This window comes from Mobula birostris, chromosome 3, assembly GCF_030028105.1.
Source record: "Mobula birostris isolate sMobBir1 chromosome 3, sMobBir1.hap1, whole genome shotgun sequence".
NCBI classification, from domain to species: Eukaryota; Metazoa; Chordata; class Chondrichthyes; order Myliobatiformes; family Myliobatidae; genus Mobula; species Mobula birostris.
In genome coordinates, this window is record NC_092372.1 from 162,194,060 (window position 1) to 162,210,492 (window position 16,433).

A 16,433-nucleotide genomic window follows, 5' to 3' on the forward strand; every position below is an offset into this window, starting at 1 on the left:
AATAAATTCACACATCTGCAGTAGGGATCAATACTGACTTTCTAATCTTTTCCTCATTATTCACCAGTTCATTTTTGTTTATCTTGCCTTTCTTATTCCACTTTTATTATAGAATTGGGAGTTACAATATGCTCCGCCTAGAGCTGTAACAACTTTATAAGCCTCTTCTTTTGATTAAATACTTTAATTTCTTCTGTCAATCCCTATGCACCACATTTCCTGTTGATTTTTTTGTGCATTAAATGATCTTCTTACAAATCATATTTTACTTAAAATGTTAGCCCGTACCCAACCACCGTCAGATCTTTTAAAACAATTTCCCAATCAATCAAAGTCAACTCAGCCTTATACAATCATAGTTTTCTTAATTTAGATTTAGCAGCCTAGTTTCAGACTGAACTGCATAATTTTCGAACTTAATACAAAATTCCCTCTTTTCTGGTCATTCTTACCAAAGGACATCTTTTCAACTGTTTCTTTTAACTCTTCTTTGCTGCAAAATATAAGATCTGATATGGTCTTCTGGTCTCAATGCACCCCATAAATTTGCTAATTTGACTTGACCAATCTGTGCATATTAACATCGCACCTGTTTTGTGTACATGCACCCTATTTCTCCAGTTTTCTAATACATGTTGCTCCTACTGTTTTTTGCCTTTTGCTGTTTCTTAGCTCTACCAGAGTGATTCAAATTTTCCACAATGATCCAATGAGCCAATATCATTTCTCACCATTCCTACAAGTAAAATGGAATTAACATTCAGCTTACAGTGGCATGCAAAAGTTTGGGCACCTTGGTCAAAATTTCTGTTACTGTGAATAGTTAAGTGAGTAGAAGATGAACTGATCTCCAAAAGTCAAAGTTAAAGATGAAACATACCTTTCAACATTTTAAGCAAGATTAGTGTATTATTTTTGTTTTGTACAATGTGAGAGTGAAAAAAAGGAAAGGAGCACCATACAAAAGTTTGGGCACCCCAAGAGATCTGAGCTCTCAGACAACTTTTACCAAGGTCTCATACCGTCATTAGCTTGTTAGGGCTATGGCTTGTTCACAGTCATCATTAGGAAAGGCCAGGTGATGCAAATTTCAAAGCTTTATAAATACCCTGACTCCTCAAACCTTGTCTCAACAGTCAGTAGCCATGGACTCCTCTAACCAGCTAAATTAAAATAAATGATGCCCACAAAGCAGGAGAAGGCTATAAGAAGATAGCAAAGCGTTTTCAGGTAGCCATTTCCTCAGTTCATAATGTAATTAAGAAATGGTAGTTAACAGGAACGGTGGAGGTCAAGTTGAGGTCTGGAAGACCAAGAAAACTTTCCGAGAGAACTGCTCGTAGGATTGCTCGAAAGGCAAATCAAAACCCCCATTTGACTGCAAAAGACCTTCAGGAAGATTTAGCAGACTCTGAAGTGGTGGTGCACTCTTCTACTGTGCAGAGACACTTGCACAAATATGACCTTCATAGAAGAGTCATCAGAAGAAAACCTTTCCTGCGTCCTTACCACAAAATTCAGCGTCAGAAGTTTGCAAAGGCACATCTAAACAAGTCTGATGCATTTTGGAAACAAGTCCTGTGGACTGATGAAGTTAAAATTGAACTTCTTGGCCGTAATGAGCAAAGGTATGCTTGGAGAAAAAAGGATGAAGAATTTCATGAAAAGAACACTTCTCCAACTGTTAAGCACGGGGGGTGGATCGATCATGCTTTGGGCTTGTGTTGCAGCCAGTGGCACGGGGAACATTTCACTGGTACAGGGAAGAATGAATTCAATTAAATACCAGCAAATTCTGGAAGCAAACATCACACTGTTTGTAAAAAAGCTGAAGATGAAAAGAGGATGGCTTCTACAACAGGATATTGATCCTAAACACACCTCAAAATCCACAATGGACTACCTCAAGAGGCGCAAGCTGAAGGTTTTGCCATGGCCCTCACAGTCCCCCGACCTAAACATCATCGAGAATCTGTGGACAGACCTCAAAAGAGCAGTGCATGCAAGACAGCCCAAGAATCTCACAGAACTAGAAACCTTTTGCAAGAAAGAATGGGCAAAAATCCCCCAAAGAAGAATTAAAAGACTCTTAGCTGGCTACAGACAGTGTTTACAAGCTGTGATACTTGCCAAAGGGGGTGTTACTAAGTACTGACCATGCAGGGTGCCTAAACTTTTGCTTCAGGCCTTTTCCCTTTTTTGTTATTTTGAAACCGTAAAAGATGAAAATAAAAAAGTAATCTTGCTTAAAATATTAAAGAAATGTGCCATCTTTAACTTTATGCCTTTTGGAAATCAAGTCATCTTTTACTCGCTTAGCTATTCACAGTAACAGAAAATTTGACCAGGGTGCCCAAACTTTTGCATGCCACTGTATATCACTGGTCACTCTGAAACCATGGTTCATTAATGACAAATCAGTCATATCAAGTAATATTGATTTATACTATTCATTTACCTTGTGAATGTAATGTGCATTTGGAAAGTTTACCTTCACTTTTGTCCTTGTAACACCTCTTCAGAACTCTGATCACCTTTTCTGCTTTGTCTTTGTTTCTTTCACCTATTTATTTTGCTTACAGGCATTTGTAACTGCTTATTCCTGCTTTGTTTCTCACTTCTGGAATTATTTTAAGGTTCCATATTTCTGGCAAGCTAAGTTTAAACCCTTCTAAAAACACAACAAACCCTGTTGCTGAGATAATAATTATAGCCTCATTCAATCTGTATAGGTCTCACCCAAAAATGGTGCCAATGCTTGAGAAAGCTAAACTGAAGCCCCATCTCTCTGCCTGCACATTGATTTGCACCGTCTTATTGTATTTTTTAACAATTAGCATTGGCAGAAGTCCCGAGTTTGCCAATTCTGCAGTCCTGCCATTTAATCTTTTTTCCCAACCCTAAATTCTCGTAACAGGGCCATAAGCGGCTTTATAGAAAAGTTAGTGTGGGTTTATTGCTGTGGACAAATAAGCACTGAAGGTTCTGGCTAACACTACTCTTCAAATTTCCATTAAAGGGAGAAGTTTAAAAACACTGCCAATTCTTATATGGGTTCAGGATATCCCTTTAAGGGCCAAAGCAGAACTGGAAAATTTAACTGCAGCACAAATGTCACGTACTGTACCTATCTCTCAGTGATCTTCATATAGGCATGGTATCTGTCCTTGTCTGTTTAAATTGATTTCAGACAGGCAGTTGACATGTATAAAATGGGCAGAACTGACTTGTATGAATGGGAATAAATATGCTACTGCACAGATTCAGCGCAGAAATTACTTACACACGTATACACATGTGCCTGGATCCCATCCAAAAAAGGGCAACACCAACTAATTTATGTATCCAGATAATTGTTACTGAATATCCCACACACCAAGCAATCTGCATCTGTTGCAAAGAATGAACACTTGCATTGGCGTAACAAATCAGCATTCATATTTCACAAAAACAGGGTCTTCAGCTCACTAATCATCAAAACCCCATTTGCACTAATTTTATTTTATTGTTATGTCCACCCCCACCCCACTGCTCAAGATTCTACCAATCGACACCAGAGAGAATTAATTTACAAATCCGCATATCACTGGGACAGGCAGGAAATCACAGCACCCAGAGGAAATGCATAGCAGTCAGAGACTCCACTAGAAATCAGAACTGAACCTAAATCGCTGGAGCTGCGATGCCTATTTTCTAGGTGTTGATTAACAAGCTCTTAATCTCTTCATAAATACAAGACATTCTGCAGGTGCTGGAAATCCAGAGCAACACACAAAATGTTGGAGGAGCTCAGATGGACAGGGAACATCTGAATAGGAATAAAGAGTAATAGTTCGGGCCATGACAACCCCCACCACCCCCAATACTGGAGTCCTGATGAAAGATCTCGGCCCAAATCACCAACTCGATTCCTTTCCATAGATGCCATCTTTCCTGCTGAGTTCTTCCAGTATTCCGTGTGTACTCCCTAATCACTTCCATTACTTTCAGGATCCTGTCCTTTGAAGGCAAGACTACAAAGTAGACAATCAAGTAAACTGAGAGTGCCACATATAAAACTGTAAGACCATTTCTCTATTTCTAACCATCAGAAGCTTTGTGATATTTGGATACCTGCCTCATAATCTTTCTCATGCAAAACATTCATTCTACTAGTTTATTGCTTAATGAATGCTCAGCCCACCATTGTTCCTGTTTCAAACTTATTAACCATGATCAACTTGTTCTATCAATTGCATCTTTTAATTACTGATTCATTATCAAATATTCTGATTCAAAATGCAAGTGAACTATAACAGTTTTTGATTTTAAAATTTCTTAGCCATTTGTCCTGTAATACAAAGACCTTAACTTCTGAACTAACAACACATCAGAAAACTTCAAAATATTAAAAATAACGATGCAGGAAGATCATGTCAAGATCAAGTCTGGTTAACAATACTCTTTCAAAGAAAATTTGACAGATGGTGTGGGTCAAGAAGTGAGTCAATAATGTATGGCCATCTCATACAAAAATGGCAAAGTTAAGAAAAATAAATAATATTCAACCTGCTCTTTTGCCAAAATGATCAGTAAGAAGTCATACCTTGATATTTACGTCAGATGTCCTTTTCCAAATAAACTGATTAGCTGGGGAGATGGGATTAGATTTTTGCTCACTGATCAAGTTCCCTAGGACCAAAATTATCAAATGAACAACTAATGATTTATAAAGACCTCTGACACCCCACCACATGTACATATAAGAACAGGCAGAAAATCATTTGACCAAGCAATTACCAAGTTTTCTGCATGGATTCTGCAAGTTATAAGTATTCCAAACACCTCCTATTATGAGGTGTTGGGTGAAGATTGTGCTAAATGGTCATAATAACAGAGAAATACAATATATGGAATCTTAATCTAGTTTTGCCATTTCCCAGAACCATTTCATCACTCCAATCTACCTTCCACACCCCAATGGCACTGAATCAACACTTAACGTCATTAACAACAGAGAGTTCAGACTGCAATGTCATCAACGTTACACCAATACCCTCAAAGTTAATCTTGTAATGTTCCTCCAACACCTCTCTTTGTTACACACCTCTCTAGGATTTGCTTCACATGGATCCAATCTGATCCATTTCAGATTTAATTCCCATTAAATTCATGGCCTTATCCATACAAAATCTCAACAACCACGCCCTTAGTGCTTACATTGGAAATTGCAAAACCCATTTCAGCAACAACTTTGAATATTCAGCAAGAATTGTTATTTAAAATAGTGTAAAACTGAACTCTGAAAACCAAAACCACAACCATATAATTAATTACTCGAGTCCTGTAAATTACTGCCGTTGTTGAGCACACAATTCACCCTTGTATTATCATCCTTGTTCGTTTTAATGGCTCAGTCAAGGTCACAAGGCATGACAGAAACTACTATTATTCATACTTTGGTAGCCTCATGTGGCCACTATGGTGTTCTTCAGATTCAATTCCACAACAGTTTACAATACAAGTCTAATAAATACAAACACAAGAAATTCTGCAGATGCTGGAAATCCAAAGCAATACACACAAAATGACAGAGGAACTCGGCAGGCCAGGTAACATCTGTGGAAAAGGGAAAACAGTCGACGTTTTGAGCCAAGACTCTTCTTTAGTCTAATAAATAAACAAGCATAGAAGTCGCAAGAAAACAAACAACATCTATGAACAGATGAACAACTGTTTTGGCTAAATTTGAATATGCTACTAAATGGACAGATTAAATTTGCAACATGTACAATTTCAGGCAAAAACTTCATCCTTGCCAACTCAGTCTCTCAGTTCTTTCCACATACAATGTGTGACCCTTGTGTGATCACAGTGGAAATGGTGAAGGAACAGAATAACCTGCTGAATGATTGGCCTCAATGTTAGGAATGCAAGAGCTTCTAACACATAAATAAATAGAAATAAAAGCATTGCAGCAGGTCATTTCTTCAACTAGTCACATGTTAACATCAGTGACAGAATGGAAAAAAAGAGGAGGAATAAAGAGAAGACATTAACAAAATAATTACTACAAAAGTATTTAAGCACAAGAAAAATGGCATCCCGGATGGATTCAGGATTGCTGAGAATAAAACAGCTAGATAACATGTTATCTTAACCTTAGCTATCAGAAAAATCAAAAAGAATTCCATGCAGAAAGGCCATAACAAAAAAGGAAAACATTAAAATGAAAGTTTATGTCAAGTGAGTAAATCTGGATGTACATGTTCACAATAAAACATCAGGATTGTGCTGAGATCCACATATACTATGTGCTTTCACAATTCCAATAATCTATTACCAACTACTTAGAAATTCCATTCTGTATATGGGTCACCACACTCCCTTTCATGCATTAGGGACCTGACCTTAAAATTCACCTAGTCCTGTTCCTGTTTTCCCCTGAAACATGCTTTCTGTACTCACTTGTTGACTGAAAATTTATTACTCTACTGCGTAGTATCTTAAAAAAAGTGATTTAAAGTCTGTTGGGGCACTAATGGGATAATTGAGTAACAGTCAATAGTCTGGAAAATCTGCAAGTCGAACATCACTGAAGTCCTCGGCACATTGAATTGATGTAGTTTTACTGTACATAATACAAATCCTTTGCTTTACAAGGAGACATCATAGATGGAAATAGTTACATAAGTTCATTAATCGAGCATGGTCAAGTCACTAGATGAGGGGGAGGAGGGGTGCTTGTGGAGGAACTGTTAGCTGTGGTCACCTTTCTCTATAATGCCTCATTAAATATCAACAAGGATGAAATGATCAACAGGAATTAATTCATGACTTAAACTTGCTCAATTGCCATTGACATGGATCAACAGGAAACAAATTACTAACGACTCCCACAGAAGGATGACAAATGCTGTCCTTGCCAATGTAGTTCTGTTATCACCATCTTTTCCAACTGGATTATGAGAAAAGTTTGTACAAACAAATTTCGTGCTCTCAATTATGGAATAGCATCTTACCTGCAATTGTACTCATAGCTGCATAACCCAAGAGCTATAAAACTTAAACACCACGGGTTTTTTCAATGATGAACTTTGGCAGAATCTGTTCAAAACTTCATGCCAGTAAATTCCAGTGAAATTAATTGGATTATTTGTAATACAAAGGTAATCTTGAGAAGGATATACATGGCACACAAAGCAACAAGTCTCATTTTCTAATTGCAGATTCATTTACTTAAGAAACACTATCCAAAGGAACTGTTGAATCAGTGTATTCTAACAAAAGATCGACTTTCTGCTAATACTGATGGAGCAGGCAAACCGATATTTACAGTAGCAACACAGATGATACACAGTATGTTTGGTTTAGTAGGTCCATATTCATGGCTGAAGAGTTTAATAAGCCCAATAGTAAAACATTCAAAAGAGCAATATGTTTACTGAAATAAGTGAAATGCTAAAAATAGCATGCTAGGCAACACCTGTACAGCAAGAAACAAGAGTCAACATTCCATACCAACAATCTTCCATTTGTTTTTTGCTCCACAATGCTGCTTGACCACTTGGTTTTTATTTCAAATATCCAGAATTTGATATATTTTTCTTTTATATTTATTGAGACTGATTGGAAGGACATGATAAGTAAAGACTTTCAAAAAGAAAGGAAGACAGGCATTATTCTGGAAAATATTTTGTTTGTGTGTAAACAGGCTTCTGTCCAACAAACTGCTAACAATCACAATTTTGGAAATTGCCCTCTATGGTCTTGTCATCAGAGTTAGTTAAATGTAAGAAAAAATAACACGCCCTGTCAACCTAAGAGCCTCCTTTCTCTACAGGAAGATGCATTATACACCTCATTTGAACATTTCCATTCTGAAAAAGAAATTATAGGAATTACAACATCTTTGAAATTAGCTCACTTGAATCTTTTTTCCTAGCTAGTGCAAAATAAATTTTGTGCCAATACTCAACACTTGTCATTGTTACTTAAAACTATTTCTCACACCTCACCTGTAAAGTATATCGATTCTTAAAGCAGTTTGTGACTAGCTCTCCTTTAGACAACTGGTAGAGCCAGGTCAATTTCCGACCACTGTGCCGACTGGCATAGAATGCTGTGAACCTCTGGTAACTCCTTTCCAACTGCAATAACACAAAGCTAGCATTTATTTGATAATTTTATTAATTCTTACTATTGTTTATAAAACACAATAACGCAAAATAAGCCAACAAAGAAAAATCAAATTTACCTCAGACGGAAGTGCAAATGTACAAGACTGCTGAAATGGCCAAGAGCCGGAGCTTAAAACCTGAATACTGAAATCCACTGAAGGGGAACAAAAAGACAAAAACATTGAATTAAAACATTAAACTACAACCAAGTTGAAGAAAGATAGCAAAATCACAAGGAAATAAACCTCAAATATGTAGGCCCTAGATTTATGTAGGTGCAATACAGATGCTAAAAATTTTTTAAATGAAATAACATTTGTTGAAGTTTTAAAAGTGGCAATAATCCACAAGCAGATTCTATCCATTTAAAAATTCTGCTAAACTGTAGATATGAAGATTTCTGAAACAAATTGAAATGTTCCCACATTACTATTTCCCTACCTGCACATTTCTTAATAAAAGTTCTGAATTTGGAATGAAAGTTTGACCTTTATATTTTGACCTTGTTACGCCTTCATTTCTGTATTATTGGGGGAGGGAGAGTATATTACCAGAAAACAGTCTTTGTGATCTTCTGTAATGCAAAGCCATGTACGTCATCTACACATGTGCCAAGAAATGCATACCGAAAAAATTTTTATTTATTTTTCTTTCAGACTACTTTTATAGGAACAAGTATTTAATCTGTTTTAGTCTGCAATTTCTATGAGAAAAAATTTCCGTTACCCAAACTGCTGTAACGTGGAGAGGGTCAGCTGTAAAATGAGACTACATAAACATTCTGTGTACTGAACAAACTTCACAGATTATTACCCACAACATATACTTACAATCAAGTGGTTCTGAATTAGACAAATGTTTTTTGAATTGTTCATTCAAGTCTTTGCTCACACCAATATCCTGAAACATTCGCTGTAGCTTAGAGGTATACTCAAAGCCACAGGCTTGCTTAAATAGAAAGGAAACAAATAATCAGGTAATTTTAATTAATCCTAGTGTTCAGATACACCATTCAATAAATATTTTCTGGGCAATCCTATTTATATTATAATTCTACAAAATCTGTCGAACAGTAACACTAATCAAATTTTACACTGCAATTAAATACATGCTACAAAACTGTAAATAAGAAAAAGTGCCAACAGCAATGATAAACCCCTCAGCCAAAAGATTGTGCCATGAAAGAGGCAATCAAAAAAATTATCACGTGTCAGTGTATTTCAAAGCAACTCCCAAGTCAGCAAGTAGTTCAAGTGTTCACTGAACACACAGCTCAGATTTTACTAGGCTTTGCCAGCATCTCTGCATGGAATTGTCAGCATTTATTCTTCAAGTTTGTGACTCCTGACAAAAACTGGAGATCTTAAACATGCTGGTCTTGGTTTGCTTGCAGCTCCTGCTTTACTCATGGAGTCCACGCTGGAAATCTACTCTGAGGCTACGTCCACACTACGCCGGATAATTTTGAAAACAAAGCCTTTTCTCTTTGTTTTGACCCTCTGTCCACACTGAACCGGCGTTTTTAGCCCCCGAAAACGGAGATTTTCAGAAATGGTCTCCAGAGTGAATAAATCTGAAAACACCTAATATCCGTTGCAGTGTGTACGGGGTAACCGGAGCTTTTTAAAACCGCTGTCATGACGTGCCGGAACAGATGGCGGCAGCGCGGTATTTCATTGTTTTCTTCTTATTATTCTTATCCTTATTATTACTACTTTATTGTTTAGAGTGCATAATCATCACAGCGATATTTGATTCTGCGCTTCGCAGAACCTAACAATTTCAGAACAGATGGCAACGAGACTGAAGCCAGGAGAGTTGGAAATGTACTCACCAAATACTTCGACCCATAGGTTACTGAATAAATAAGTATACTCACTTAGCCCTGTTTTCTGTCCTTGCTTGTATGAAGGTAAGGACAGAAAACACCCTCCACCACCTCCAGCTTCAATTCCATGCGGAATGTTTGGGAGGATCAAGAATCAAGAACCAAGGTGGTTTACCTATTTATGCAAGTACTTCTCTGAAAATAGATGCGTAACAGCCTAATGTAACATTGTATGGAAATACAAGATAACACTGACGCAGTCATATTTTATACATTTAACAAGGTGCTTTATTAATGCAACAGTCAGTTTTTCAATGTTCGTTGTCAGCCGGGTCATACTGTCCGTAAATTCCCTGTCGGTTGCCTCCATACACTTCAGTATTTGTTTTTTTTATGTTTCAAGTCCTCCTGCGCGACAGCCAAGAGCAATTCCTTTTAAGTTTTTCTACTCTGTAAGTGGACAAACGCGCACCAAGTATATTGTTTCCTCTTCGCTTGTTTTCTGTGTGCCCTGCGCATGCCCAGTAGGAGGAGATTCGCCCAAATATCTGCCTAATGTGGACGGAGATACTTTGAAAAACGCTTAGTGTGGACGCCTGTCGAAACCGGCGTTTTCAAAATTATCCGGCGTAGTGTAGACGTAGCCTCAGATTTTGTTCTGGGTTAAACCCATTCACAATCTACAAACCTATTCACCCACAAATGAAGATTTTACATCTACATGAAGGTAGCACATAAGGCAAGTTACTTTTTCTTTAATTATTTGTGTTTGCAATAATGTCTTTAATTATTTAAATACTTTAGGTGCTTTAGCTTTCTTTTTTTTACTTTGGTTAAAGCTTTAATTTTTTTAAAATACCTTTATATTTAATAGCTCTAAAATGTTTCCCAACTTCAAAGCATTCAGAGACACAAAAACACCTGGACAGTTAAGAGATATGACAAACATGGGAGTGCTTTTGCTGTCAGAGCTGACGAAAGATTAATGGGAAGCCTGCCCATATGCCAGAGTTGCTTTGCAGAAAATCTCATTGGTCTTGACATTCTGGTTAAGGACAATTTTACAGTTGATATGCTTCAGCAATAAGCTCAGGCACCTGACTTCATTCAGCAAAACCCTGGTCAATTTCATTGTCAGAACATCAAAACTGTGCCACTGACTCAGTAATTTTTCAGAGCAACATGAAAATAAGACACTGTCAGAAGCACTTGCATCATGAATTTGGGCAAGACAAGGCTTTACACATCAATTCTAAATTATCAACTCAATTGTCCTAATATTAATGACAAAAAAGCTGATGAAGCTCCACTGATAACTTCAGTGCTTGCTGTGAAAGTGAAACAAATCAAGAACATTCTAATTTTCAATCTTAAAATTAGCAAGAACACAAATGGAAAAATAAAGCTTAAAGAAAACTGAACTGACCTTTAGTTTGGAGATCATGCTCGCTTCTGCATCGTCACTTGCACTGTTCTGATGAACCAATCTCTTAGCTAACATCTTGGCATAGAACTTTTGAAACACATCTTTGTCTTCAATATACTTAAATACCACCATCTGAAAATTGACCAATTCAATCAATGCTTCTTATAAAAATGAAAGCATATTTATATCCATATTTATAGACATTTGACAGATGCAAAATCTGTCAATTTCCTAATCAGAAAAGTGTGTCATCGATTTGATTTTGGTGCTTTCTCATTTCCTTCAAGACTCATTTATTCCAACACCTTCCACCATCCCTATCCCCATCCTCATCCTCAGTTCGTCTTGCTCCGTCATTGTTCCCACCTGCCATAATCTGGCCTTGGCAATAACAAAATAAGCCCTTAGTATCCAAATGATTGAATTTCTTTATATTAAAATTTTTTAAAGCTCCAGTGCCCCACTGGGTACACAACAATGCATCAAGTATTCCACTCCACCCAGCTATGTACGAAATAAAGTATCAAAATCAAAGATCAGCAGACTGATCTGCAAGAAAAAGTTTGTGAACCCTTTGCAATTTCTGTATTAATTGCTCATAAAATGTGGTCTGATCTTCATCTAAGACACAATATTAGACAAATGCAATCTGCCTAAATTAATAACACACAAACAATTCTACTTCTTCTCATCAATACTGAATACACCATTTAAACAATCAGTCTTGGTTAAAAGAGTATGTGAAACTCTGGGATAATGCCTTCCACAAAAGCTCTTTGGATTCAATGAGATGAGACTGGAGGTGCTCTGCCTATAAAAAAGACACACTAAGTCAGATTACCGACAGAGCCTGTTCTTCTCAAGAAAGATCTATTTATGTCACCATGCCTCGATCAAAACAACTTTCAGAGGACCTTAGAAGAAGAATTGTAGAGATGCATGAAGCCGGAAAAGGGTACAGAAGTACTTCTAAAAGACCTGAGTGCTGAAGTCTTTGTTCACGTGTCCACTATAAGAAGAACACTGAACAAGAATTGTGTTCATGGAAGGACACCACAGAAGAAATCATTGCTCGCCAAAAAAAAAAAGCATTTTTGCACATCGAATTTGCAAAAGACCACCTGGGTGCATCACAATGCTTCTGGGACAGTGTTTTGTGGAGAGATGAGACAAAAGCTGAACATTTTGGCAGAAATGCACATCGCTATGTTTGGAGGAAGATGGGCACTGCACATCAACACCAAAATTCATTCTAACTGTGAAGCACAGTGGAAGGAGCATCATGGCTTGGGGCTGCTTTGCTGCCTTCAGGCCTGGACAGCTTGCAATCGTTGATGGAACAAGGAATTTAAAATTATATTAAGACATTTCACAGGGTAGCAGTCTGTCACCCGCATCTTAACAAAAATTAGATAATGCAATAGTCCAAAATGCAAGAGTGAATTAACAATAGCATGGTTTAAAGAAGAAAATTTGTGTTTTGGAATGGCCAAGCCAGAGTCCAGATCTTAACCCAATTGTGAATCTGTGGCTTAACCTGAAGAGGTCTGTTCATGCAAGCCATCCCAGATATATTGACGAACTATAATGGTTTTGTTTGGAGGAATTGTCTAAAATTCCTCCTCGCCGCTGGACAGGTCTAATCAACAGCTACAGGAAAGGCAGCATCTATAGGAAGAAGTACAGTTGACGTTTCGGGTCGAGACCCTTCATCAGGACTAATGGAAAAAAGAGGCAGTAAGAGATTTAAAAGTGGGAGGGGGAGGGGGAGATCCAAAATGATAGGAGAAGACAGGAGGGGGAGGGATGAAGCCAAGAGCTGGGAAGTTGATTGGCAAAAGGGATACAAGGCTGGAGAAGAGGGAGTATCATGGAACAGAAAGCCTTGGAAAAAAAAGGGGGAGGGGAGCACCAGAGGAAGATGGAGAACAGGCAAGGAGTTATTGTGAGAGGGGAAGAGAGAGAAGAAAAAATTGTAAATAATAAATTAGGGATGGGGCAAGAAGGGGAGGAGGGGCATTAATAGACGTTAGAGAAATCAGTGTTCATGCCATCAGGTTGGAGGCTACCCAGACGGAATATAAGGTGTTGTTCCTCCAATCTGAGTGTGGCTTCATCTCGGCAGCAGAGGAGGCCATGGATTGACACATCAGGATGGGAATGGGAGGTGGAATTAAAATGTGTGACCACTGGCAGATCCTGCTTCCTCTGGTGGACATAGCGTAGGTGTTCACCAAAGCAGTTTCCCAATCTGCGTCAGGTATCACCAATATATAAAAGGCCACTCGAGAGCACGGGACGCAGTATATCACACGAGCAGACTCACAGGTGAAGTGTTGCCTCACCTGGAAGGACTGTCTGGGGCCCTGAACGGCAGTGAAGGAGGAAGTGTCAGGGCAGGTGTAGCACTTGTTCCGCTTACAAGGATAAGTGCCAGAAGAGAAATCGGTGGGAAGGGATGGGGGGGGGGAACGAATGGACAAGGGAATCGCGTAGGGAGCGCTTCCTGCAGAAAGTGGGGGGCGGGGGAGAGGGAAAGATGTGTTTGGTGGTGGGATCCTGTTGGAGATGGTGGAAATTACAGAGAATTATTTGTTGGACATGGAGGCTGGTGGGGTGGTAGGTGAGGATAAGAGGAACCCTATCCCTAGTGGGGTGGCGGGAGGATGGGGTGAGCGCAGATGCGCGTGAAATGGGAGAGATGCGTTTGAGGGCAGAGTTAATGGTGGAGGAAGGGAAGCCCCTTTCTTTAAAAAAGGAAGACATCTCCTTTGTCCTGGAATGAAAAGCCTCATTCTAAGAACAGATGCAGCGGAGATGGAGGAATTGAGAGAAGGGGATGGCATTTTTGCAAGTAACAGGGTAGGAAGAGGAATAGTCCAGATAGCTGAGAGAGTCCGTGGGCGTATAGCAGACATCAGTAAACCAACAGACTCACAAGTGAAGTGTTGCCTCACTTGCAAGGCCTGTTTGGGCCCTGAATGGTGGTCATCTATTGCATCCGGTGCTCCCGGTGCGGCCTCCTCTGCATCGGTGAAATCCGATGCAGCTTGGGGGACCGCCTTCGTCGAGCACCTCCGCTCCGTCCGCCAAAACAGACAAGATCTCCCAGTAGCCACCCACTTCAACTCTGCTTCCCACTCCCATTCAGATATGTCCATACAGGGCCTCCTCTACTGCCATGATGAGGCTAAACTCAGGTTGGAGGAGCAACACCTCATATACCGTCCAGGTAGTCTCCAGCCCCTTGGTATGAACATAGAACACTCCAACTTCCGGTAATTCCGTCCCCCTTCCTTCCCCTATCCCTATGTCACTCTGCCCCCTCCCCCAGCTGCCTACCACCTCCCTCTTGGTTCCGCCTCCTTCTACTACCCATTGTGCTTTCCCCTATTCTTTCTTCACCTTTCCTGCCTATCACCTCCCTGCTTCCCTTCCCTCATCCCTTTATCTTTCCCCTTACTGGTTTTTCACCTGGAACCTACCAGCCTTCTCCTTCCCACCCTCCCCCCACCTTCTTTATAGGGCCTCTGCCCCTTTCCTCTACAGTCCTGACGAAGGGTTCCGGCCCGAAACATCGATCGATCTTTTCCACGGATGCTGCCTGACCTGCTGAGTTGCTCCAGCGTGTTGTGAGTGTTGCTTTGACCCCAGCATCTGCAGATTATTTTGTGTATAACATATCTAAGTCTGCAGACAATGCAAAGACAACTGGAAAACCAAGTCATGAGGTGAACTGCAGAATCCGCAGGTTAAGTATGGAGGATAAAGATATTGGCACATGAAAAATACTGGGTGGTCAGAGTTTGGTGGAAATAAGGTTGAGGCACAGGAGATGTATCTCAGACAATACAAAACCTAGAGTGCAACAGATGAAACAGAAGGTAACCTAGAGAAAGGTGCCAATTATGTAGATTATCAAGGGAACATTAAAAGTTTTTTTTCCAGTGATCTAATGAAAGTGCCAGATTAAGTGGTTTTGATCTTCATGGAACAATCCTCCACAAACCCCTCACAGTATCAGAACTAAGAGTGGAAGAAAGGGAGGAATGTTTAAAGTGATGGAGGGAATGCCAGTGAAGCAGTTCTGTTTAGGATCGCGATGAAATGCTGCTGATGGACCACTGAAGGTAAATGGAGAGCATTCCAGTATTCCCGATCTGCTCTACTGAGTGTAGAGAGCTCAGGGTTGTGATATAATCCACTTGTAGAACAATCAATCTTTGATCTGCTCTGGTAAGTATGTGTTGTCTGCCTAGAGAATTACTGGTTTAACTGTAATTCCCAGGCCTCCCAGTGAATGATTCAGTCATGGCAAGTTACTTAATGTTATAGGGAGGTGGTTTGACACTGTTGCCTGTAATTCTGTGACAGAAATATTATTTATGTTTTAATAGTCAACGCTTAAGGTTATTTTGATCTTGCTTATAGGCATGATATTACACCCAATGAACAACTTAGTCTGTCAAAAAACTAAGTGGAAAACATTAAATATTTTGTTAAAAATGAAAAAAATAACTTTGTTCACTAGTTGTAATATAGATACATTAACTGATAATACGACTGATAATACTATCTTGGCCATCTAAGGTACTCACCACTTGATTAAGTGTGTCTTCAAGCTCAGCTTCTTCAGGATTCTTGGAGCTGCAAAGCACAAATTTAGCTGCCATCATTAAATCAATACACCACAAAAGTTATAACCGCAGATCTTACGAACCTTGAAGCACAACAAGAATCAAAAATACATTCCCAAGGAGTGATGATTTTATTGTTCCTCTATGTCAAGATAATGTGCTGGAACATTTTGGGAAATGTTGCCAGTTCTGCAGCATTGTGCCACAAAAGTGCTATCCAGTGAGAATTTCATTGTGCCAGTCCTTAGTCTGCCATTCATGCTGAGATTTTCCTGACTGTATTCCAGTATTGCTCTCCCTGGAATCCAATGGTGGAGCATAAACTTTAATGTAATTCTTCAACATGTGCAAAGGGCAATCAGCCTGTTAGAACCTGTACTAGG

At 39.1% G+C, this 16,433-nt stretch overlaps 1 protein-coding gene across 1 annotated transcript in view; it reads right to left on the reverse strand.

Moving 5' to 3' along the window:
• Positions 1-16,433, reverse strand: part of LOC140195384 (cullin-1) — a 125,335-nt gene that overhangs the window by 19,563 nt on the left and 89,339 nt on the right. Inside the window, exons 12-16 of the mRNA XM_072253596.1 lie at positions 16,012-16,060; positions 11,414-11,545; positions 8,990-9,107; positions 8,237-8,313; positions 7,998-8,129 (exon numbers count right to left, since the gene is read on the reverse strand). Coding sequence (XP_072109697.1) covers positions 7,998-8,129; positions 8,237-8,313; positions 8,990-9,107; positions 11,414-11,545; positions 16,012-16,060 — 508 coding nt within the window. The remainder of the gene's footprint in view (positions 1-7,997; positions 8,130-8,236; positions 8,314-8,989; positions 9,108-11,413; positions 11,546-16,011; positions 16,061-16,433) is intronic.